General features: G+C 43.4%; 1 protein-coding gene across 15 annotated transcripts; it reads left to right on the top strand.

Moving 5' to 3' along the window:
• Positions 1 to 295: 295 nt before the first annotated feature.
• MAX (MYC associated factor X) lies at positions 296 to 23,601 on the top strand. Of its 15 annotated transcripts, none has more exons than XM_045579680.1 (7): positions 499 to 700; positions 1,425 to 1,451; positions 8,994 to 9,101; positions 20,799 to 20,928; positions 21,175 to 21,253; positions 21,387 to 21,471; positions 22,140 to 23,601. In XM_045579680.1, exons 1-7 carry the CDS (start codon positions 665 to 667, stop codon positions 22,350 to 22,352), a joined length of 678 nt encoding a protein of 225 aa, XP_045435636.1. In that variant the 5' UTR covers positions 499 to 664; the 3' UTR covers positions 22,353 to 23,601. The 15 variants fall into 15 exon arrangements, with proteins under 15 accessions (XP_045435631.1, XP_045435625.1, XP_045435626.1 ...); XM_045579687.1 differs by having other exon boundaries at positions 20,805 to 20,928; XM_045579675.1 differs by lacking the exons at positions 499 to 700; positions 1,425 to 1,451 and adding an exon at positions 296 to 475 and having other exon boundaries at positions 21,387 to 21,487.
• The last annotated feature ends 570 nt before the right edge of the window (positions 23,602 to 24,171 follow it).

Below are 24,171 nucleotides of genomic sequence, written 5' to 3' on the forward strand. Positions count from 1 at the left end.
GTAAAACCACTCGTACCAAGGAGAGGCAGCGTTATTTAGGCAGCCGGCTACTCCCCCAGAGTCTCCACCCTGTCCCCTGGGCCCAGCGCCCAGCCCTCATACGGCGCCCGGCTTCAGGAGCCCCAGCTCACTCCACGTGTCCTGTCTTCCCAGCAGCCTCCGCAGCTGCCTAGGGAGGAAACCTCCTGACAACTCGCGGTCGACGGACTACGACTCCCAGCAGGCACCGCGGCGCTTCTGTCCCCGCCCTCCTCCACAGGATACGCAGGCGCTCTGGGTTCCCTTCGCAAGCTGGACTGGCGACAACCAGATGCAGCTCCTTATGGGAGTCGTAGTTTTTCTGGAGCTCGCTGGGCCGTCGGCGAAAGGAACAGGAACTACAAGTCTCGGTGGCCCCAGCGTGACGAGCCCGGTCACGTGTCAGGGGGCCGGCCGGGCGTGCGTGCCGCCGTTGATCCGGTGCTGCAGTGAGGAGGTGGTTCTCGCCCGTGTTGTGTGTGTGTGTGCGTGTGTGTGTGAGTGTGTGAGTGAGTGAGAGAGCGAGTGAGTGAGTGAGTGAGTGAGTGTGTGGGGGGACTTGCTTGTTGTCGGTGACTTCCCCCTCCCCTCCACCCTTCCCCCTTCCCCGCCGCTGCTGCAGTGGCCGCTCCCTGGGCCGTAGGAAATGAGCGATAACGATGACATCGAGGTGGAGAGCGACGTGAGTCCCGGGGTTTCTTCCTTCCCTTGGGGGTTGTCAGGCGGGGACGGCAGGGACAGCGGCCCGGGCTCTCGGCGGGGCCACCGCGGCGGGGTTCCGGGCAGCCGCCGCCGGCCTCCGACCCTCGGGCTGGGGCCGCCTCCGTCGCCCTCCTGGCTCGCTCCCCTCCGGGCTCCCAGCCGAGCGGCCTTCTGAGACGGGAGGTGGGGAGGAGACGTGCGGCCTCTGTGATCCCCACCTCTCCCGTGGCGGAGGGTGCTGCGGCCTCCCGCCCCCACCTGATCCCGTTCCGGGGACGGGGTGCGCCCCGGATCCCATTGTCCGGATTCTGGGGAAAGGGACGGCGCTCAGGACCTGCCCCTTCGTTCCGCGACCCCCTCCTCCCTTGACCCGCGGATCCCGGAGGTGGGGGGGGGGGATGAGGGTGGACGCAGAAGGGTTGGGAGCGCCCCGACGGCCCAGTTGGGTCGGAGGGCAGGAGACAGTGCTCTGACCCCCTCCGGCCTGGGTCGGATCCCGGAAGAAGGGGCGGCGCTCGGGACCCCCTGTCCCGACACCGGATCTCGCTGGGGAGATGGGGGTGTGGGGCAAAGAAGTGGGGGGAGGGGGGTTCGGGCTGACTCCCCACCCGTCGCTTCCTCCGCCGCCGGCATTTTCTTATTATTGAATGCGAAGTGTAAAAATAACTTCTATATTTTCTATTTTTTTTTCTCTCTTATTCCAGGAAGAGCAACCGAGGTTTCAATCTGCGGTACGTCTCCTACTCTCCATTTCATTTTCATTTCCGTTCAGTTCTAGTCCTTTTTGGGGTCAGAGAGAAAAAAGATCACTCTATTACTTTTAATATTGTAGTAAACTTTCCTGCTAACCGCTAAGGTGAGGTGGAGCCTTGCTCTGGGGTTCTAGGTTGGGGAGGGGTTACAAATCTCATAATTCTAGATTCTCAGGTGATAAGTTCCAGTGACTGTGGGTGAGAGGAGCTGTATGCCAATAAATGAATCATTCTGTAGTTTTCAGGTGGGGGAATCTAGCTGTCACTCTTGTGTGTCGGAAATGAGAAGTACATCATCCTGAAGTGAACTGTGGTGGTATTTCAGAGCAGAATGGTCAGAAGATTTACTTTGGAACAAGTAGGTTCTAAAGCATATCTACAAAGTTGTGTAAAACTGAAGCCACGTGACAGTCACCGTAAGTCATGTGACTGCTGTAGACCTGTAGAATCTAGGATAAGGTGGCATTATTCTAATGCAGAAGTTGGAAATGTAGAGGAGCCAATGGTTGAATATGAAAATTTCGCAGACAGCTTATGGTGGTCTGAGTGTATCTGAGGTGAAGGAGGTATAAAGGAAACAAAAATTGTGGAAGGAAATTTGCGTTGCAGAGATAGTTTTGCTGAAGGCTGATGGTTGAGACTGGGCAGTGTTAGCAGTAATTTCTCAGGGTTTTGATATTGATGTTCTCAGAAGGTGGTTTTATGGCTATATCTATGAGTATAGCTATAGATATGCACTAATCTTAGGTGTTTGGAAACAGAGCCGTGGTTATTCCATGACTATGTTAGAATAAATAAACAAATCATAATCAGAAAAGGGAAGAGAAATAAGTGTATCACTGTCTAGTATTTGACAGCTGGGAACAGTAAGAAGTATATAGAATGGGGGTTGAAAATGTAGATGCCTCTGGAGGACCCAGGCAATAAAATAGTCAAGAATAAAGGAGAGACTAGAGGTCAAGACTAGGATACTGGAGAACACATGCCTCTTTTAAAGGCAACCGCTAAACTCCAGTGGGTTGTTATGTAGGAAGGAGGGCTCCTTGTTGCCAGATCTTCCTATTTTTAAAGAAAGATTAGAAATCCTTTAGTATGTTACTTTTCTGATTTTCAAAATGATGTGTGGGATGATCCCTTGGTTTGGAAGGCTTGTTAAGAATTTGTAGAATACCTCTGATCAAAGAATTTAATTACCACAGGATAAAAGCAAGCCTTACTTGTACCTTCATTAGAGCAAGCAAGGATTCTGCCATTTGTCCAAGCAGATAGGCATTAAGAAAAATTTTATTTATTGAAAGCTAATATTTCCTTAAAATCCAAGGATGCACTTGTTCCAGGGTTCTTAAAAATTGTCCCTGGCTAATAGTCACTATGAAAGAATTCATTTTATTTCTCCTTGAAGTATTGTCAGATACTAAATTTTATGCATATATTTGAAAATTCAGTTCCTTCCCCCCTCCCCCCAGTTACTATTAACCTTAATCATGAGAATGTGGAGTTTCATGTTTGGAACTCAGTCTATTTAAAACATTTCTTTCTCCAAGTCTCCAGTCCTAAAGTCTCCCCTGGAGTTGATCATGGTTAGAGAATAGGGATTGGTTAGGTAGCCTTTGCAGAATCATTACTTGAATTGGAATTACATTGGCTTTCCAATGAGAGAAATGTTTTCTTTGTGAAATTTTGACTTGATGGGTGTTGATGTAAATTGCTTTGTTAAATTATTAAAATGTTTCCATTCTCCTAGAATGCTAATCTCATTGTTTTGTCTAGATATTTTTAGTTTGATGTTAAGGTGCCTAGGGTTTTTCCCTTTTGTTTGGGGAAGTGGGCAAAGAGAGTGGGCTTGACCTTTTTTTAATTTAACACATCTGCTTGCTGAGACTTAAATATTATCTGGCACGGGAGTATCACAGGAGCGTGGAGAGAAGAAGCAATAGACAAATATCAAACAGTTATCATAAACGTGTAGGGTAAAAAGGATTTCATTATTTTTCTCTGAAAACATCTATTTAGTTCTTTACATTTAGTATAGATCATAAATATATATATTTTTTTTAATTAGGGGGAAGCTATTCTTAAGCTTTGCCTCATTCAGAAAAGGATGCGAACTGAATAACCGCATATTTAGGACTACTGAAGTACTTTTAAAAAGTTATTTAGGAAAGATTCTGCTGGGTCCTCATGAAAAGAAACATTTTTATTTATTTATTTTTTATGTCAACTACAATAGCTATGGCCTTACTGCATGAGAAATGTAGGGTACTTCACAAGAAAAGTTAGGAAGTGAAGCTAACTGTAAGAGAAAGTGAAACTAATTTGACGAATTTTTTTTTTCTTCTGTTGCCTCAGTGCAAACGGAACACAGCTCCAGTGACCAATCTGTGTAAAAGGAAGTAACTCCAAACAGTATTTTTATTATTAAATTTAATATATATCAGAATCTCACTGATGTTATTTTTATTATTATTTTGCATTTTAAAGATAATTTTCTGGGACAGATATATTTTATGCAAAGTGATCTTTTAATTTTACTTCCGTTTGAGAAATTTCTTTTGGAAAGAACAAAGGTACACTAAAAATGTAAGGTTAATTGTTGATCAAAAACTCAAGGCCTTTTTCAACTTACCCTCTAGCTGAACTTGTTGCAGTTACATTATATTTGTCAGGGAGTTTAAGAACAGATTTGTGCTATTTCACTTCTGGATCTTTCTGGTATGAAATATTTTTAATATCTCAGAGCTCTTTGCTGCTTTAGGAATTGCAGTGTATTCAGTAGGGAATGAGCTTGGTTGCCTCTGAGATCGGAATTGACTCAGGAAATTACTTTCTGTTTTACCAGGAATTAGTTGCTTGGTTAAGTGCTGTATGATGTATGTACTTTGTGTCTGCTTGGTGTTAACAGTGATAGAGAAATGCCAGGTTTGTTTCATAAATATGGCTGTTCATTAGAATAAAGGGTGTTCTTACATTTTTCTGTTTCCAAGATGCTAATAATGGTGAAATAGTTGATCAAGGAATCCAAGTTGATTTTCAATTAAAATTTCCTGATGAAGGCATTCTTACTCTCTTAAATGGCTGCAGTATGATGCCATATTTGGGAAATAGTGTTCCCAAGTTCTTTTAGGCACCAAATGATTGTTTTAAGAAAGTTTTGAAAACACGTGTATCTATTAGATGTTAGCAATGTATAACAGGCTTCCAGTAGGAGAAGTGTGGGAAGTTGAAATCTATAGTTTCTTATTAAGGACCTTAGTTTCTCATCCTAGCTACCTATTACTTCATGTTGCATTTTTCATGTTGATTACAATGAGTTGCTTAGAAATTCAGTTTTATTTATTCTGTCCTCTTCCCATCTATCAGAGGTAATAGATCTTTTCTGATGAGAATTTTGAGTCTGTATTTTCAGTGTTACTGTTTAATAATAAGAATTAAAAATCGAAGGCAACACTATCTCCCCTCTAAAAGCAACCTTTAAATTTCTTAAAGTTAGTAAATGTTTATTGGGCAACTCTAATTCCCTATTTGCTGAGAATTTTCTCTATTGGGATTGAGAAGACTCCCCTTATAGAGGGGATTAGATATGAGGTAGCCTGCAAGAAATGGCATTATTCTGGAGTACCTGTGCATTCTTCAATAACAGAGTATTTATTTTCCCGTGCTATTTTCCTACCCAGAACTTGCAGAAAATAAGGTTGCTGACTGATGTAATGCCTTGGATGAGTATGCATTCTCTATGCAATAAATTGGAAGGAAATAATTTTAAGAGATTCCCCTCAATTTTGAATAGACCTCCTTAGCTTTGGCAACTTTTTGGCTAACAAAATAATGCTTGCTTTCAACATTTAACAATACTTAAGATACGTGTGCTTGTTAGTGTCAGAGATGGACAAATTGTAGGTGAAGATTTTTATTCTGGCTGCCAGTATGGAAAGTTTGGTGGAAATAAAACTGAGAGGCGGAATAAAAACCTTGGCGGAGATGTCAAAGCTGGAAGCGATTTGGTGCTGGAGTTCCTGTTGAGCATCTGTGGGCACTCTTCAGTATCTCGCAGCCTTTTAGTATTCCTGTCAGCTTGGGACGCCCTGAAGGAAGGGTTTTCTGGCAGAAACCACAGATCCCTTGTACTTGAAAAGCAGCAGCATCCAGCCATTGCTCTTGTAGGATACGGAAGAGGTGTTTGGGGGCCTGCTATACTACCCAAGAATATCTCTGTTATCTCCTGGAATTTGGTATGACCCATTTTCATAAGCAAATATCTTTCTCAGTACAGGTGAGAGAAAGCTGGCTCATCCAAGTTGAGCTTTATTTGTTCAAGACACAATTGTTTGGCCCTTTTTAAATTAAAAACAAAACTAGTTTTAAGTTTGTAGGAGGATCTCAGATGCCTTATCCTGGGATTCTTAGCCCCATTTTTGATTCTCAACTCGGAAACGTTGGCCCTTTCAAAAAAGGTTGCCAGCCGAAACTGGTTTGGCTCAGTGGATAGAGCATTGGCCTGCAGATGAAAAGTCCCATGTTCGATTCCGGTCGGGGGCATGTACCTTGGTTGCGGGCACATCCCCAGTGGGGGGGGTGCAGGAGGCAGCTGATCGATGATTCTCTCTCATTGATGTTTCTAACTCTCTAACCCTTTCTCTTCTTCTCTGTAAAAAATGAATAAAAATTAAAATTAAAAAAGGTTGTCAGCAAGTGAAGATAGTTAACAAAGCAGTGATAAGCCTGGTAACTGGCCTTCCATTTGGATGAGTTGGTTGTGGGATGAGGGGTAGCAGTGTTATCTGGCTGGATGAATCTGTGGTTTGGAAGTGTTTCCCAAACAGAATTATCTGCTTTGTGTAAAGGTTTTTCATATGTTCTTCTAAGGCAATAGAGGTATCACTTAGTTTAGAGTTGCCTGGAATTAGGCATATTCTACATTAAAAAAATAAAATTATTGATTGATTTGAGAGAAAGAGTGACAGACATGGTTGTAGTTCCACTTATGCTTTCATTGGCTGATTCTTGCATGTGCCCTGACCGGGGATCAAACCCATAACCTTGGTGTATCGCGATGACACTCTAACCAACTGACCTACCTGGCCTGGGCCCTTTCTGCCTATTTTTAACTTGCTCCTTTAAATGAGGCTTGGGGAGGAGAAAAATATATCATTTCCGTTGTCTCTGAGAGCTTTAAAATTGACTTTGGTTAAGTGTAGCTGCTTGGGGATGGATATGGCAACAGGGATTGGGCTAAGATTCCACTCTTCTGTTAGTTAAATTGGACCTGGAACCACCACAGAAATTCCATCCACTACTTTGAGAACAACAGTCCCCAGCCCAGGCTTTCTACCAGGCAGTAGACTGCTGCCTTTCCTTGTTGAGCCAACTTCTCAAACTTGGCTAGCTCCCCAGATGAGAAGCCAAGATTTCTGCTCATGGTCCTCAGCCAAGTTCACTTACAATCCTCTAACCAAAAGACTTGTCCATTTGAGTCCTTTCAGGGCTCAGTGAATGGGAAGGGGGTAGTGTATTGTGGGCATGGATTTGGTGTTAGATTGTATTCAACTCCATCCCTCTAGTGTAGGCCTGAGCAAAACCAAGTTTACTTGATTCTGGCCTTTTGAGATTTGCAGGGCTCTCCCAGAAAGAAAACAGACAATTAGAATTTTATTTGTATCAACAAGAGGGATTATGGGTAACTCTGGTGTCACTGCTTCTGTGCCAGCTCTTAAACTGGGAGGAGGCCAGGAATCAGGGTGATTTAGTAGACCAGAGTATCTTGGGCTGCTGCTGGAGACCAAAGCTGGGCGATTAATTTGCATGTAAATAAACGAGCTTAGGGAGTATGTGGCAAACACAGGAGAGGCAGATAGAAGCCAAATGCCATCTCTCAGCCTTCTAAACTCTGTAGAGATATTCCAGGTTAGAATTTACTTACCTGTATAGGTGACTAAAGAGAACAGTAGGTTAGAAAAGAACAAGGCACTTAAATATGTTTCATTCCTTCAAGCTATTTCATACTGCTTATTCAAGGCATCTGCAGTTTTCTGCCCTAATGTTGTATGATACAGTGTACCACCTCTTGCCTCAGGGAATCTGTCTAAGCTTGATCTTTCTTTCAGATTCCCTATAAATTCTTTATATCACTGAAGTTCAGCAAACACTCATTTTATAGTGAATTTAGACTTTAAAAAATTAGGAGGGCCTTAGTAATGCTCCATGCAGCTGCCCTGAAAATGAGTGCTGTGTTCTGGAGAACCAAGGCTGTGATGGGAACCATGTGTCTAAGTCAGCACAGCTATAGGTGAGGTGTTGTGCTTGAGAGACCAGGAAGTGACTAAAATTACCACAGCTGCTCCCATCTTCCTCTTCCTCTGTAATGACTCAGACTTTTAGGATTAGATAATAGAATTTCAAGTCCTTTCATTCCCACAGCTTGTCTAATGCAAGGATTCATTTGAGGCTTTCTTGGGCTGACTATTTCCTCGTTACTTCATTTTTAAAATTCCCGGTGCTCTGTCTGGGTTGATTAAAGCTACCTGAACTTCCCTTATATAGACTTGCTCCTTAGGTTAGCTCAGTGCACCCTTGCATAATAAGGGAGAATTCTAAGTATATTATTTTCCATAATTTCTCAGGTGTAGACAATTCTTCAGCTTGAGGGAGCATTTGTGTTCCATTCGGAGAGAAGGCACCTTTAATGGGGACCTGCAGTGTTCTCCAGCCATTCCGGATTTGTTGGCAGTCTTCACCCCTCTCCAGCTGATTGTTCTTGTTCTTTTTGTGAGTCTAAGCAAGGTGGATAAAGACTTTGGTTCGTGGGTATTTAGTTGCTGCCAAATAAGCATGACCTGCCACAGGTGCCCAAGGATATTTTTTCAGACCTTTCAGTCACAGGCTGTGTGAGGGGAAGACTTTGGCAGGATGGCACCCTGGATCCACTTTTAAAAGATCGGATCTCAGAATGCAGTTGGGGTTTATATCAGCTGTCAGAATGATCACAGATGCATGTTTTCGGGTTTTTCCAGAGGTTTTAATTTTAGCAAGCTGGAGACCAGACTCTTGGTGATGGGTTTCACATGGAAAGAAGCATGGCACCAATGCCCTAACTCCCGTCCTGGGCACCCCCCATGGGGAATCGCTGACTTACAGTGGGGGTGATCACAGCTTATGAAAGGGCCCCCTGGAGCTTTTCCTGGGTCAACCTCCCAACCATGGACTGGCGGCTTTTCTATCACATAAGTAAGTTAGGAGGAAAACTGATGTAGGAGAGTCACACTTTGTCCCCTTGAATAACTTTTATTTTACTTATGCATGAGCTGGATGCATCGAGCTACTTTGGATGTTCCTGTTACAAGGCTTGCTCACCCTTTTTCCCCCCTTTAGCAGAGCCTAATTCTGGAGATTCCTAACTGCCCACCTCAACAAATCCTTCCCAGTCCATCACCGGGGACTGCGCTGACAGCATATTCTTCCCGGCTATAACCCACTCACGTGTACCGAGCAAAAGGAATGACGTTGCAAATATGCTCTTTCTTCTAGGCTGACAAACGGGCTCATCATAATGCACTGGAACGAAAGCGTAGGGACCACATCAAAGACAGCTTTCACAGTTTGCGGGACTCGGTCCCATCACTCCAAGGAGAGAAGGTGAGTTTATTGAGAAAGCTGGGTGGCCATCGCCAGGTTGGTACGTGGAATGGAGCTTAGCAGCACACTCACTTCTCTGGAAAGAAATGGAGTCAGATTTAAAACACCAGTAGTAATTGTCTTTTAAGTTAGTATTATTTGTAATAAGTTACTCATTCAAGAATTATTATAACAATACACTCTCATATAAAGAGGAGTCCGTAGCAGTTTGGGATAACACTAAGGGTTCCTGAGGTCAATGATTCCCTAGACCTCCATGAGAATTTCTGTCGCATGGCTCAAAGTTAATACTTAAATGAAAACTTCCAAGAATGTAGGCGAATCAACTTTTACACCAGTGATTTCCCCATTCCAACAGCTGTTATGTCAAAGGCTTTTAAAGAGCATTTTAAGCTATGGGACAAAAAACTTAGGTAAAGAGCTATATTCGTATGAAATGGAAGAAAAATATTGATTTTCCTCCCCCTCCCCCCAACGGTGGCATTCCAGCAACTAATGTTTTCCCTGGAGAGGGAAACACCGGCTTTTTTACATTTGAAAACGTTGGAAGCTTTGAGTAAAAAGCCTATGGTTTAGGGTCACTCCTTGGAATTTGGAAGAAACATCTGTTTGCACAGTTAGTTCCATCCTTGACACAGAATTCTGCTGCAATTCAGTGGTAGGTAAGTAGAAGACTTGTGTTGGTTTTTTTGTGGGGTTTTTTGTTCAGTGATCCAGAAAAAGTCGTTAGGGAAAATGTCGGCTTTGAATGGGTCTCCTCATTTAGCTCTGTGGTGGGGGTCCTGGGTTTGTTTGGTTATTCAATCAGATCTGGAGCCATTATGGTTTCATTTTGTATATACTGCCACTCCGGAGTCATATACTTTATACCTTATCTGAGGTGTGGCTTTCTGTGTGGCTGATGCATAGGGTAGGTCTGACCTTTATGAAAACAATAAAACAGGCCATGTGAATACCTAGTATTGCAAAACCAGAATTTGCTGTGGGTTAGACCTACTTAGTATAGACATGGTTTAATGGCCTTCGACCGAGGTTCTTACCTGGAATAACAACATTCCTGGGCGCAACACTGTCTAACGCACCACAGGAGATCTTTATGATGGGGACAGAGACCAACCCTTTTAGTCAAAGTACACACGTGCAAAGGATTATCTTCCATGCATGTCTGAATTGTTGACAGTCAGTGCTTATTCATATGCCATGGTATCACTTAAAATGGCTTTGGTAAACTGAATGGACAAAACTGCCTTGAGTCTCACATCTAACCTGGAGTGGTGCCAAGGCAGTGTTTCCCAAGATGTCCTGTGGACCACTCAGAATCACTAGTAAGCCTGCCCTCTGGACGCAGACCTGGGATCTCTACAACAAGCAGTCAGCTGATTGTTAGGCATTCTTAGGTTAGAGAACACTTTGGGGGAAACAGGTCACAAGAGCCTAACTATGCCTTTTCTCTTTATCCAGCCTGTTTTATATCTATAACATTCTTAAGTTCTTAAAACCACATTATCCTAAATCCTGTTGTCTCCTTTCTTCAAGGAAGTTGACAGTTTGAATTTGGTAGTCTTACATACTGAACAATTTGTCATTCATTGTGGCCTATTTGTTTATTTATTTACTCCATTTAACAAATATTGATTAAGGATCTGCTACATGCCAAGCAGTGTTCTAGAATACAGCAGTGAACACACAGGCAAAAATAGAAGGTCTTAACCTGGTGAGGGAAAGATGGAAAATGAACTAATAATTAAAATATATACACTGAGTGGCCAGATTATTATGATCTCTGAATGCATAATAATCAGGCCATTCTGTCTGTGTGTGTGTGTGTTTGTTTGTTTGTTTGTTTATTTATTTTTAGAGGTCCGGAGCATGAATTCGTGCATGGGTGGGGTCCATCCAGCCTGGCCAGGGGGAAGGGACATGGGCGGTTGACCAACCTACCTGCTGGTTGAACTCCTATATATAGGATACACACAGTGGCAGATTATTATGCATTCAGAGATCAGAATAATCTGGCCACTCAGTGTATAGTATATCAGATAAGTGCTAGGAGAAAGTTAAACAGGGAAGGAAGGGTTGCAGTCTTTATTAGAGCCCACAAGAAAACTCACTGTCAAGGCAACAGTTGAGCAAAGATTTGAAGAAAGTGAAGGAAAGAGAACCATGCATCTCTCTGGTGATTAGCATCACAGGCAGGGGGGAGGGATGGTGAGTAATAGCCCAAAGGCAGATCCTGGGAGCATTCCTAGGCTAGAGCAGAGGGAACTGGCTAGAGTTGAATGAATAAAAGTACCGTGGCAGGAGATGAGGTCAGAGAAGTAGAAGACTAGTGGAGGGGAGTTGTAAAGGGGTCAGATTGCGTAGACCCCATCAACTAAGCCCCAGCAAGGAAATTTACAGGTGACTTACCAATTTCAGAATCCCGCCCTGTGTTTCAATCCATATATTTCACACTGAGCGTGAATAAAGGAACTGGCTGTTAGCTAAATTCCACAATCTTCATTAATCTCCTTGTCTCCCAACACTGTTTCACAGATCTACAGGGAGTCTTACAGAATACTTTGGTCTCGACTTCCGAGTTCTCACTAAATGTTGCAATTTTTTTAAAATGTGGTATTTGACCCAAAGGAAATTGGCTAATTCTTGATTTGGATTGCAGTAATTAAGGTTATGACATTATGTGAATAATCATGAAATGATTATTTTACACCATTATAGGGATCTTAGGTTCTTTTGTTGTTGTTGTTAATCCTATCTGAGGATATTTTTTTGCTTTTTTTGCTTTTTTTTTTTTTTTTTTTTTAGAGGTGGAGGGGAGAGGTAAACATTGATGTAAGAGAGAGACATGGATTGGTTGCCTCCCGAATTTCCACTGACCTAGGCCAGGGATCAAATCTGTGACCCTTTGGTGAGCAGGTCAATACTCTAACCACTGAACAACACTGGTCAGGGCAGGAATCTTAGATTCTTAAAGAAAAAACCTCTAGTCTCCTTTATAACTTCTCATTTAGTATTTGGACTGTCATGTGTCCTACCCTTTTGTTTTTTAGAGAAACCAGTACTTAACTGAATTTTATCCTAACCAATAATGGGTGGTACTTGTATTTAAAAAAAGTTTTACATTTGAAACCCAGACTCCATTATCCTGTGTACCCTGTATTTCTAATATAACATAAACATAAAGAATGGCCACCTTTTACTTAAGTAAAAAAAATCTGATAACTAACGTGTACTTCAATGTAAAGTTAAATCAGTACAGCAGTTCTATGAGGCAAGTATTATACTGCTATTGTAATTGGACAATTGGTACTGTTGCTTGCTTCTGCCATTGTTACTATATCAGAGGTGAGGAAAGTGGCTCAAAATCATGATTCCATGGGACTAGAACTAGATCATGGACATGGACTAGAACTCAGGACTACCAATTGCCAAGTTTTATTTTTCTACAATACCATAGGCCCAATTTAAGGATACAGGTGCTTCTCTGCTTATGATAGGGTTTTATCTTGATAAACCATCATAATTTTTCATGTCAAAAATGTATTTAATACACCTAATCTATCAAACGTCATATGTTACCCTAGCCTGCCTTAAATGTGAACACAATATCCCAAAAATGCTGGCAACACAGTGCACTATAGAATATGCATTATTTGCCTCATGATCGTGTGCCTGACTGGGAGCTGTGACTCGCTGCCACTGTCCAGCATCACGAAAGGGTATCAGTACTGCATATTGCTACCCCAGGAAAAGAGCAATGTGTATCATTTCACACCATCGCAAAGTTGAAATATTGAAAGTCAAATCATCATAAATCAGGAACTATTTTAAAGAAATTTTGCTTATGTATTTATATCTTGTTTTTATATTGGGAGCTTCCCCTGGATAAAGGCAGTGATTTCGGCAGTATGTCATACCAAGCCTGCTACTAAAATACTCTCCTCTGAATTGGCCTATGTCAGTAACACTCAAGCATAAAGAGTTGGGGATCATTTAAAGTTCATAAATTTTTCTGAGTCCACATAGCTTCTCTGAGAAATAGACCATTATGGTTGGTAGCCCATTTGGGTTTTCCCATAGTGTTAGCAAATGGACTCTTGAACTCTGTTGTTTTGGTTGTATTTCCCATGTAGTTTTTCAGCTGGACATCTCGCTGGGACCGAAGGAATGATATAAGAACCATCAGCCAGTCAACAGAGCAAGTGGAATAAGAGCAAGAACAATTGTGGCTCCATTTCTTATAGGAAGACATTTATTTTCTTGAATAGAATTATGTTTTGTTTTTAGGGTCCTAGGTTGGGTACTAAGGAGTGTTGCCCAAAGGCTTGCTAGCACTGAGCTCACCCTGTTTGTTTGTGGGGCAAGATCTGGTGGGCAGCCCATGAGTTTGCCTTTACATAGAGATATAAATCTGCCCGCCACTCCCATCACTTAGCCCCATCACCCGAACCACAGGTACAACCAATTATAATGTGTCCTTAGCACCGTTGACCTTAGTGAGAGAAGGTTCTGTGTCAATATAGTCGTTAGTAGCTGTACAGTGGTTTATAGAAATTTCTCATCTCTAAGTCTTTTGCTAACTGCCTGTTTATCGTACTTAATTGCTCTGCCAGGCAGTTGTGCTCTAGATTTCTCCTTTCTGGATGGAGTTGTATTAAAAAGAGGGATCCCTGGTTGGTGTGGCTCAGTTGGTTGAGCGTCATCCTGTGCACTGAAAGGTAGTGGCTTGATTCCTGGTCAGGGCCCATGCCCAGGTTGTGGGTTCAGGCCCCAAACGTGGGAGGCAATGTTTTTCTCATATCAATGTTTTTCTCTAAAAATCAATTTTAAAACATTTTTTAAAAGTAATTTTTAAAAAGAAGGAATATGACCTAAAATGAAAATAAAGAATAGCAAGGAGCAAGCATTAAATTTGGAATTCCTTCATTGTGGGTGAGAATCTGAGGGCACTGCCTCTGTCAACTTCTATCACAGACCCTGGCACATGGTAGTTCCCAGTAAGTAGTAACTGGAATGAGCGCCAAAAGAAACAGTGTGCTTGCTTATCCCTTTAACAAAAACAGCAACAGCCAACACGGTTGTGCTCACCTGCATAACTAAGAGCTGTGTGAGTGCTGTAGAGGTTTAAAAGGTATAATAATGTCTGCTCTTGAGGGTCTTGCTCTCTTGTTGGAAGAGACGATTATTACTAACAATTAACAATAATAAGATAACATTCTGAGCATCAAATAAGAGATTAAAACACCGAACTCTAATGTGTTTCATTTTCATCTCTTCTAACAAAATTGCAAAAACTTTGAACCCTAAATACATTTTAAATTTAATATACCGTATTTTTCGGACCATAAGACACTCCGGACCATAAGACGCACCAGTTTTTAGAGAAGGGAAATGAAGAAAAAAAGATTCTGAAACAAATAGTGTCCTAAAATATTTTATGTGCATTAAAACCCAACATCACAGTCATAAACACATGTAATCAACCCTGTAAAGTAAACAGCAGCATTTAGAACCATTTTAGAGCCAGGCAAGCACACAGAGACCACACAGAGCTGGGCAAGTAAAAAAAACTTTTTTTTTTAAAGTATATGTGTAGGCTATATTTGGACCATAAGACGCAGGGACTTTTTCCCCCCACTTCTGGGGGGGAAAAAGTGCGTCTTATGGTCCGAAAAATATGGTAAATACAATTATAATATCTGGCATAATAAAAGTAAAATAGCAAGTGAAATTCATTTTAATAATATATTTTATTTAATGGAATATGCAAAAATAAGTATGACCTTAGTATATAATCAATATATTAAAAAATTACCAATGGCCTTGGCCAGTACGCTCAGTGGTTAGAGTGTTGGCCGGCAGACCCAAGGGTCCTGGGTTAAGGGCATGTACCTACTGGGTTGCAGGTTTCCCCCTGGGCCACGGCCAGGGCATGTACAGGAGGCAACCAATCAATGTGGATCTCTCACATCGATGTTTCTGTCTCTCTCTGTCTTCCCCTCTTTCTCCCCCCCCCCCATTTAAAAAAATAAAATAAAAAATCAATGGAAAAAATATCCTCAGGTGAGGATTAACGGCAACAACAAAAAATTACTGATGAGGTACTGTACATTATTATTTCAAGTGCTTATTAGCCACATGTGGCTAGTGGCTACCGTGTAGGGCATTGCTTAAGAGATAGCACTCTCTCCATCCCGCACTACCATTTTAGTATGACTGAAATTGGATGCCATCTTAAAGCGGATGTCAAGAAACTCACCTCTTTTCTCTCCCCTCACAAGCTGCTATTATTAAATCCATGGGTTTGTTGATGGAGTCTGAGAAGTAAGGAAATGATGTAGTGATGACTATCTTAGTGTGTGGGGCTATTTCCATAGAATAGATTTCCAGAAGTTGGATTGCTGGGTCTAGGGATAAGAGTGTCTGGTTTCTTGCTCTGTGTGGCCAAAATGCTTTTCAAAAGGTGGTTTTTCTTTTTCTTTTTTTTTTTCAAGCAAATTAGCCTTTTGGATATTATGTTTTAAAAGTACCAATTTTACCAATACTGGAAATTATTTTGAAGAGGGTGACTAATTTTGTAGGCAAAGGTAGTAATTTTGTATTTTGTTATTACCTGTGAAATTAAATTTATTTCCACATGTTTATTTACTAGTAGTTTTGCCTCTTTGGGTACCTGTGCTCCTATCCTTCATCATTAAAGTTTGATGGGAACACAGGAGGAAAAAAAAAAAAAGTTTGATGGGGAAGAGTCAACCTTTGTTTCAAACTGCCAAGGGCACAAGAAAAAAGAACACAAGTTTTGAAACATGATTTGTGTTGACTCCTAAACAAATGTCTAACTCTTGGCTCTAACTAGCCCTTAAAGATCATGATAGCACTACCTTCCTCTGTCATCAACAGAGTGGTCCTTCAGTTTGGCAGCAGGAAGCCTTGGAGGGGTCATTTGACTGTGATGGCTCTGACCCCACAGCTTGTCTTGTTGGCATTGATGGGGCTTGCATATGGGAATGAATTTAATGCAGACCCAAATTTATTGTGCAGATTCCTTAATTTTTGTTTTCAGAAGATGGCTTATTCAAATAGAAAGGTACACTGGCTTTTACATAGTCCTCCCTTTACCTTAATATGTATAAAAGCTTTAAAATAACTCATGCAAAATAAAACAGGTGTCAGTTGGTGAGTCAATAGTATCAATAGTTCTTTTTCATTTTCCAGGATACAGCATTTTGGGTCTTGGGCAAAAAGGCAGTTAACATCACCCAGTAGAACCTGATTTTGGCAGTGAAGAGGAAAAAGTGATCAATACAGCTAAGATCATTGTTTTTCAAGTCAGCATTAGGACTGCAGGAAAGCGACGGTGTTTCTAATTTAACAGTCTAGAACCACCCTTCTTTTCCTTGCCTCTCCCAATCTTCTTTCTGAAACATCTTGGAGTTCTACACAAATCCAGGTTACTGTAGTAAAATTTACAACTTCAAATGTGTGGAATTCCTCTCTTATATGAAAAGTTTTGAGAACCACTGCCTTAAATGGGATTTGGAAACTTAGGATGTCATCCTAAGCTTCACTGTTAACTACTTTAAGAATCATTTGGGGCATTAAAAAGGTACTAATTAGAGAGAGACTCTTGGACTTGAGGCCTTTGGTTAAATATGTAGTCAGTTCTTGCTACAACACATAAGGTTAGTTCACTCTGTTCTCAAGCAGAGGTCTGTCAAAGTGGGTGCTTCTGGAGGCTGGATTGACCTTGTGTCTGTTGCTTGGGCAGGGATACAGGTGTACAAGCAGCTGCAGCACATGCAGGAGACGGGGCAAGAATCTTTTGGGCCTCTTGAACAGACTGGGTCTTCATTGTTGTCTGTTTAGTTTTACTCTTCTTGGCAAATGAAACCACAGCTCTATGGGAATTGTCGTTTCCCCTCCCCAGGGCCAGGTTCAGACAGTTCTCGCAAACATTCTCTCATCATCAGGCTCTTCTTCATTGCTACTTCTCTGCTGGAAACCTATTTGGTTTTCACATGTCTTTAAAAGAAAAAGGGAAACAGCCTTCCTTCAATGTGACTATTATTCCAAACTACTTTTCCCCCCATTTCTTTTTAACCTCATTCTAAAAACTAGTCTTTATATTTGCTTCAGCTTCAACTCACTTTTGCACCCATAATCTGTGCAGAGAAGATTTACCTAAACTCTCTTCCAAGAGTTTTCATTGACATCTTTGTGGATAAATCAGGTGATTCTTTTATAGTCCCTTTCCTCTTGCTCAAACTTCACTTCATAACAACACTGCCTCTTCCAGTCCTTTGGATGTTTTTTATTAGTTCCACAGCTTCATCTGTGTTCCCAAAATATGGATGTTTTGGAGGCCTGGGTCAAATTGTGACTCTACTGTTTAGTAGTTATCGTCATCATCAATTGTATCACGTGTGCATTCATGGCTTTGGAACAGGATCTGGCAACGCTGTCCAGTGTCCTTTTGCATGCTCCCAGAGTGAAAGGCCTGAGGAGCACTTTGCATTAACTCAAATGCGTGTTATGTAGCAGGCCCAGGACCTCTTGAGTCCCTCTCAGCTGCAGTTCTTCCTGGCCCAGAGTTGCACCCAAACCACTGAAGAGATCTGTTTCTGCTCAGAGAGGCAGAATAAGAATTAATGTCTTCTTATTTTAAAAACTAGCAGGAAAAAAATTAATCAGATTTTTACTGGTTATCCAAAGACAAGAGTCGATCTTTGGACATGTTAACATAACGTGTTCTATCTGCTCAGTCACACTCACATGGAAATTGTTGACTCAGCTGATTGATCCTATTAACGAAAAAAGAAACTGAAAGCCTAGGGCCATTCCATAGTCCATGCCATAAAGCCAGGGCTCTTGCTGGCTCATAGTACACTGTTCACATAGTATAAAGTCATAAAACCAAGGAAGGACCTGTGGCGGTCACATGATCTTATATGGGTTTAGAATGCTGGGAGGAGGAGGGAATTTTGGGTAAGTCTAGCATTTTCTGGCTCCAACCTTTTACTTCTTCCCTGGACTAGATATGTACATGTAAATTTTCAGGAATTCTATATTTTGTGCTTTAAGGTTTTTTTGTTGTTGGATTTTACTTCTTGTTGAATACCCTGGGAAGAACAAAATAAAGTTAACCCTTTGCACTCCGAACCATTCTGGACATTGGCTACCAGCTACTCGATGCTAACGGCAGAAACGTGCGTTGAATTAACTCAATTCCCCGTAATCACTAATAAACTGCAATGTCCCCTGAGAGGGGACATCCGAGTGATATGCTAGAATTCCGATGTCCCCTGAGAGGGGACAGCAGAGTGCAAAGGGTTAATTGAACCATTCTTTTGGACTCACTAAGGAGTGGTCAGTGTTCTCTTGAAGGGAAGACGTGCTATGCTTAGTGTTCTGAAGGTCTTGTGCTGAGTTTATACCAATCCAGCCTTCTTTGGGGACCTCTTGTTCTCAAGACATTCTGTGTCATTCATTAAAAGTTATCACCCTGAACATTTCCAAGTGTTCCATCATTCATAGATTTTGCTCTTTTCCCCCTCTTCCCAGGTTCAAATGAATAGTTAAATAAGAGCTAATGTTGCTTTCTGGGAATTGTTAATTGAAAACGATAGGCAAATTTAAAGAGAGCCTGCAATGTAAATATGCATAGCAATTAGATGGATCAGTGACGGAGTATATAGAATTTGGAGGGCTAGGTAGCTTCTGAAAGACATTCTAGTCAGATAAGTAATTGCCACAGAGAGAAATACTTTGTTTGCTGTCACAGCCCATTAATGACAGAGGCTGGTGCACTGTCTCCTGGATTCCTAAGCTCTTCCTTGCCGCTCTGCCACCTAACCTTCAGAACCATTTTTATCCCATATCTAGCATCCAGGGAGGCAGGGTAATTAGCCCCTTCTAATTATGTGTCCTTTTTTTCTCATTTAATCACTTAATAATTAGCCCTAATAAGTCCCCTGTGGCAGAAATGGGGAAAAGCCTCTGAAGTGGCCTTGCAACCAGAGTTGCAAGCCCACATTGCTAGGTACTCATTCTTCCTATATCAGCTGACTCACTTAACTAGAGAAATACAGTTGGCTTCTCCATCCTTGTGCCTTTTCCTATGCTCTTCTCCTGGCCTGGAGGGACCCTTTTCTACAAATTCCACCTCAGTCTAACCCAGGGTTCACTATTTGTGTGTGTGTGTGTGTGTGTGTGTGTGTGTGTGTACGTGTGTACGTGCTTGCGTGCACACACAGAGCCAAAGCCCTAATCAGGGGCCATCTTTCCTGTGGCCTCCCTAATCTGCTTAATTCCTAATCTGTACTACACAGGTTACAGTTATTGGTACTGCCCTGTGATTTGTCTGTGTACCGATATATTTATCTCAACTAGACAGTAAGTAAGCATCTGGGCTGAAGAAACCATGACTAAATACATTTGGTTTTCCCACAATACCTTGCACATAATTCACATCAGATAAAAATGGTCAAATATGAAGTTTCCTTTTGAGGAAGTTGCCTTAAGAGTGCTATCAGAGGAAAGCAAGCCTGGAAGTTCTAGTACTTGTGAGGGCGGCCCAGGCCTCACACACTTCTCTGATATCCAGCCTAGCCTGGGGTCTATAAATTGAGGTTGTCAGGATTTACTTACAAGTGGATTTAGTTTTGCTAGCTGAGTGTGAATGTTTTCTTTGCCCCTTTACCCCTGCTGTGTTCTGGTTACTTAGGACCCAGTGGGGTTATAATATAGAACTGGTCAAGTTTGCCCTACCCTGAGGAAAAAGCTTTGCTACTTCTCAGCACCCTGATGGCATGAAGGCACACTTCAACTACTGGACAGCACTGCCCTTGGCTTCATTTCCTTTGCCTTTGTACCATCCCACCAGTTCAGCTGGTTGGCTGAAGGGGGGTCTTCCAGGCAAGGGTGACCTCCAGGGACAGAGTAACCTGACATCCATTTTATTGGTTCATTAACTTACTCCTCTGACAGACAGTACCTAGGCTACCGTGGGCATGGTGTAGGTGTGGCTGCTTCCTGAATTGGCCCAATCTCATGCCCTTCCTGTGTTGACATCAAGCTCTGACAGCCTGCACGACAGTCTTTCAGCCCGGAAGGCTGAAGTAGTGACACAGCAGTGTGGCTTAATTGGAAATAATTTCAGTCTGAGGATTTGGCTGAAATCTAGGGCCTTCTTGAAAAACTTTGTACTCACTCCCATCCTGAGCCAGCTTGCTCTTATCTTCCTGGCACGGCCACCGGTGGTCAGGCCCTAGCAGAGAGTGAGTAGCATAAGCTCTCAGTTAAGTAGTATTTTCATGTTTTCAGACATAGCCAGGCTGAAGACTTGAAAGCAACGTAAAGAACCAAAGGGGATGGGAGGAGTGGAGTACAATCTCAGGAGCTGACGGACCTGAGTTTAAATCTAGGCTCTCCCACTGTCTAGCTGGTGATTTTGAATAAGCCAGTAAGCTCTGAGCTTCGGGTTCCTGTGGAGCTACTTCTGAGTGCTGGTGAGGTAAGCCATTTCAAGCACCCTGACTGGCACACAGAGACTCTCAATAGCAATAACTTTGTTTCCTCAGCCTGGTCCCACCTCACCCTCCTGCCTTCCTGCCCCCATGCCGCTGTTGCAGAAAGACATACTTTCCTCACTGCTTGGACTAGGTCTTTATTTTGTTCCCTTTGCTTTTTCTCGTATTGCAACAGGCATCCCGGGCCCAAATCCTAGACAAAGCCACAGAGTATATCCAGTATATGCGAAGGAAAAACCACACACACCAGCAAGACATTGATGACCTCAAGCGGCAGAATGCTCTTCTGGAGCAGCAAGGTGAGCTCCTGAGCCTGTGGGGCAGCTGGCCCTGCTGCGCTCTGGCCAGGTCAGGGCTGTGCACCTGGGCCTGCAGAATCAGAACCGGGAGTGTGTGCTCCGAAGCGGCTGTGGCCCTGCTTCTGAGTAGCTGAGTGTTAGAGCCATCCTGAGGAAGTACCTGAGCCGCCAGTGAGAAATAGTAGAGTCTAGGGTTTGACATCTGGAGACGTTTCTGAGATGATCTCTCCCCTTCTTGGGGCTTAGGTGCTCTGCCTGTAGTAGCAGGCACACCTGGCAGCAGGTGTCTGAAAAGAGCTGAGGTCCTTGGATTGGAGTGTGCTGTGTAAGTACCAGAAATCCAGGTGTTCAGGGTCAGTGAGCTCTCCCATTGCCAATGGTAGTCCACTCAGGGCAGCCTATGGGCCAGGCCCATGCTGTTCTCCAATGCTCACATCCGCCTTTTCCTACAACCACAGGGGAAAGCGAGAGCTGATCAAGTTCTTTGTTCCTGGGGAATTCACTTCTCTTCCTCCCTCATGGAAGATGCAAGTAAAAAGAAATGCAAGTAACCACTTGGGTTAGAACACCTCAAATAAAATAAAATAATATAAATGGGTTGACCTTGCAGGCTCAAGATGAGCTAAACTGAGGGATGGGCAGAGGGAGGCAGCAGCGGGTTGGTTCCCGGGCTGAGCAGCCTGCATGTAGGGGCTATGTGTCAGAAGGCCCAGGTATTCTGTGTATTGGTGACTTGCTTCCAAGTGTCCAGCTTGTCTTCCCAAGTGGATCTGGTACAAGAGAGCTAAGCCAAACCTTTCTTTGGCTGATACATCTTGCCATCCTTTCCTGCTGTTGTGGGGCCTTCACACCTTTATGGATCCTAGCACTGCCAGGCCAGCTTCTCCGCTGTCACTGCGCTGTTGGGTCCCACAGGGAGCTCCTGTCTCAACACTGGGCTTCTAAGGCAGGACGGTGACATCACAAGCCTTCTCTTTAGGGTTGAGTGGCCTTGCAGAGTAGCTGGCCATGTCCACTAGGCTCCAGGTCTGGCTGGGAAAGGAGGGAGATGAAGTGTTGCTGGTGGAACAGCACCAGAAGAGAGTTATTTCTGAGCCTCAGGGCCCAGCAAGCCCTTCGGAAGAACAGGCTGGACCCTGACCTGAGACTCAGTTATTCCAGCTTCTCCTCTGTCTCAGAGGCTGTAACCCGCTCGCTTGGTTGCTTTTCAGTCCGTGCACTGGAGAAAGCGAGGTCGAGTGCCCAACTGCAGACCAACTACCCCTCCTCAGACAACAGCCTCTACACCAACGCCAAGGGCAGCGCCATCTCTGCCTTCGATGGGGGCTCGGACTCCAGCTCAGAGTCGGATACCGAAGAGCCCCAAAACAGGAAGAAACTCCGGATGGAGGCCAGCTAAGCTCTGCCGGGCAGGCCAGCAATAAAAACTGTCTGTCTCCTCCGTCGTCTCATCCTCCTTTCAGTTCATCCTTAGAACCCTCAGAACCATTTAAGAGACTCTTTTTTTCTTTTCTCTCTCTTTTTTTTAAATTTTATTTTTACATAGAAGCTCTTGGACAACAGCTCTCGTTCTCCTTCCCCATTTCCACTTTTTTTTTTTTTTTTTTTTTTTTTTTTTAATGTTTCCCTTCAGGGATTCCCTGTCCCCACCAGGAATTTTTAAACCAAAACACCCCAACTTGGCAGCTTTTTCTGTGGAGGACAGACGGCCGGCCGGACCTCTGAGCACATGGTGTCCTGACCACCCACCAGCTCCTCCAGCCCTGCCGGGCACAGGCCCGGAGGACTCCTGCCCCTCCCCGGGCCACCCTCGCCTCTGTTTGATAGACTTTGTGAATCTGTGGACTGCTCTGCTTTGAGAAGATGACTGGTTTAAGAAGTGATGAGAATTAAAAAGCTATTTATCGCTCCTGTTGAAAGACCAGATCCTTGAAGAAGTTTGTGGTATGAACGGAAGTGGGGACAGAGTTGCAGCACAGTCTTGGGCCTGTTTCACTCCTGCTTCTCTCAGCCAGCCTTCGGAGGGCCGTGGGACACTCGTGGTGTGGGGGACGTCAGCCGTGAAGTGGCCGCCAGAGGGTGCTGGGGGCGGGAGGGCGAGGAGGGAGGAGCGGGTGGGGTAGAGGTTTTGTACTGAGGGCCAGTGATGATGTTTTGATATTTATTTCCTGCTACTGAAATTTGAATCTGAGTGAATTGTCCCTATTTCTGATGATGTCGGTATTGCAAAGCGACAGATTCATAAAGTAATGATCAAATCTTCCTTTCCGTGTGTATTTCTAAGAAATAGAGCCAACTGATTTTGTATGTAAATACCAAGAGCAATTTATCTGGTACTAAACCCGCACCCTAGTGCGGCCCCTTCCCACCCTCACCCCACATCCTCTCTGACTGTTCTGGAACCTGTCCCCACGGTGACCCAGCCCTGGTTCTGGCTGCGGTCAGCAGCTCCCAATGAAGGGTTGTGTGTGTTTAGGCCTCATTTCTTTGTCTTTTTCCCACTCCGTTCCTGGCATTTGCTGATTTCTAGTGTATACTCTGTAGTCTCAGTCCGTGTTTGATTCCATTCCATGGAAATAAAAAGTATGTTGTACATACTGCCGAAGAATTGTCTTGCAAGTTAAGGCTTCCCCCTTTACTATAAGACTATAAATAAAAACTTATTTTATCCTTCTTGGTGGTGGTGTCTTCTTGCCCTTGCAAAGGCCAAGATGCTTAGGAAAAGAGCCCTGTGGAGGCCCCTAGGCTTGCGTGGAAGCCTGAGAGAGGAGCGGAGGTCACTTACGTGGCCTTACAAAACTGAGAGCAGCCATAAGCCAGAGCAGTTCCCTTTTTATATTTGTGCTCAGCTTAGCCCAGACAGGGCAGGGGGTGGATAAATTGGTGGTGGTGGTGACTTTGCTCATTGGATAGAAGCTTCTATTATTTTTTAAATATTTTTATTGATTTCAGAGGGAGAGAGAAACATCAATGATGAGAGAGAATCATGGATCGGCTGCCTCCTGCACGCGCCCCTCTTCCTCCCCTCCCATGGGGACCAAGCCCACAATCTGGGCAAGTGCCCAGTCCAGGAATCGAACAGTGACTTCCTGGTTCATAGGTTGACACTCAACCACAGAGCCACACCCGACTGGGCAGATAGAAGCTTTTAAAGTTCCAACGGGGATGGGGTTATTCAGGGCAGCATTTCTAGACCCAGTTCCTGCTAAATAAATGACTCTTAGGGAGTTGGTAGCCCAGAGC

This window comes from Pipistrellus kuhlii, unplaced genomic scaffold (genome assembly GCF_014108245.1).
Source record: "Pipistrellus kuhlii isolate mPipKuh1 unplaced genomic scaffold, mPipKuh1.p scaffold_m20_p_1, whole genome shotgun sequence".
NCBI classification, from domain to species: Eukaryota; Metazoa; Chordata; class Mammalia; order Chiroptera; family Vespertilionidae; genus Pipistrellus; species Pipistrellus kuhlii.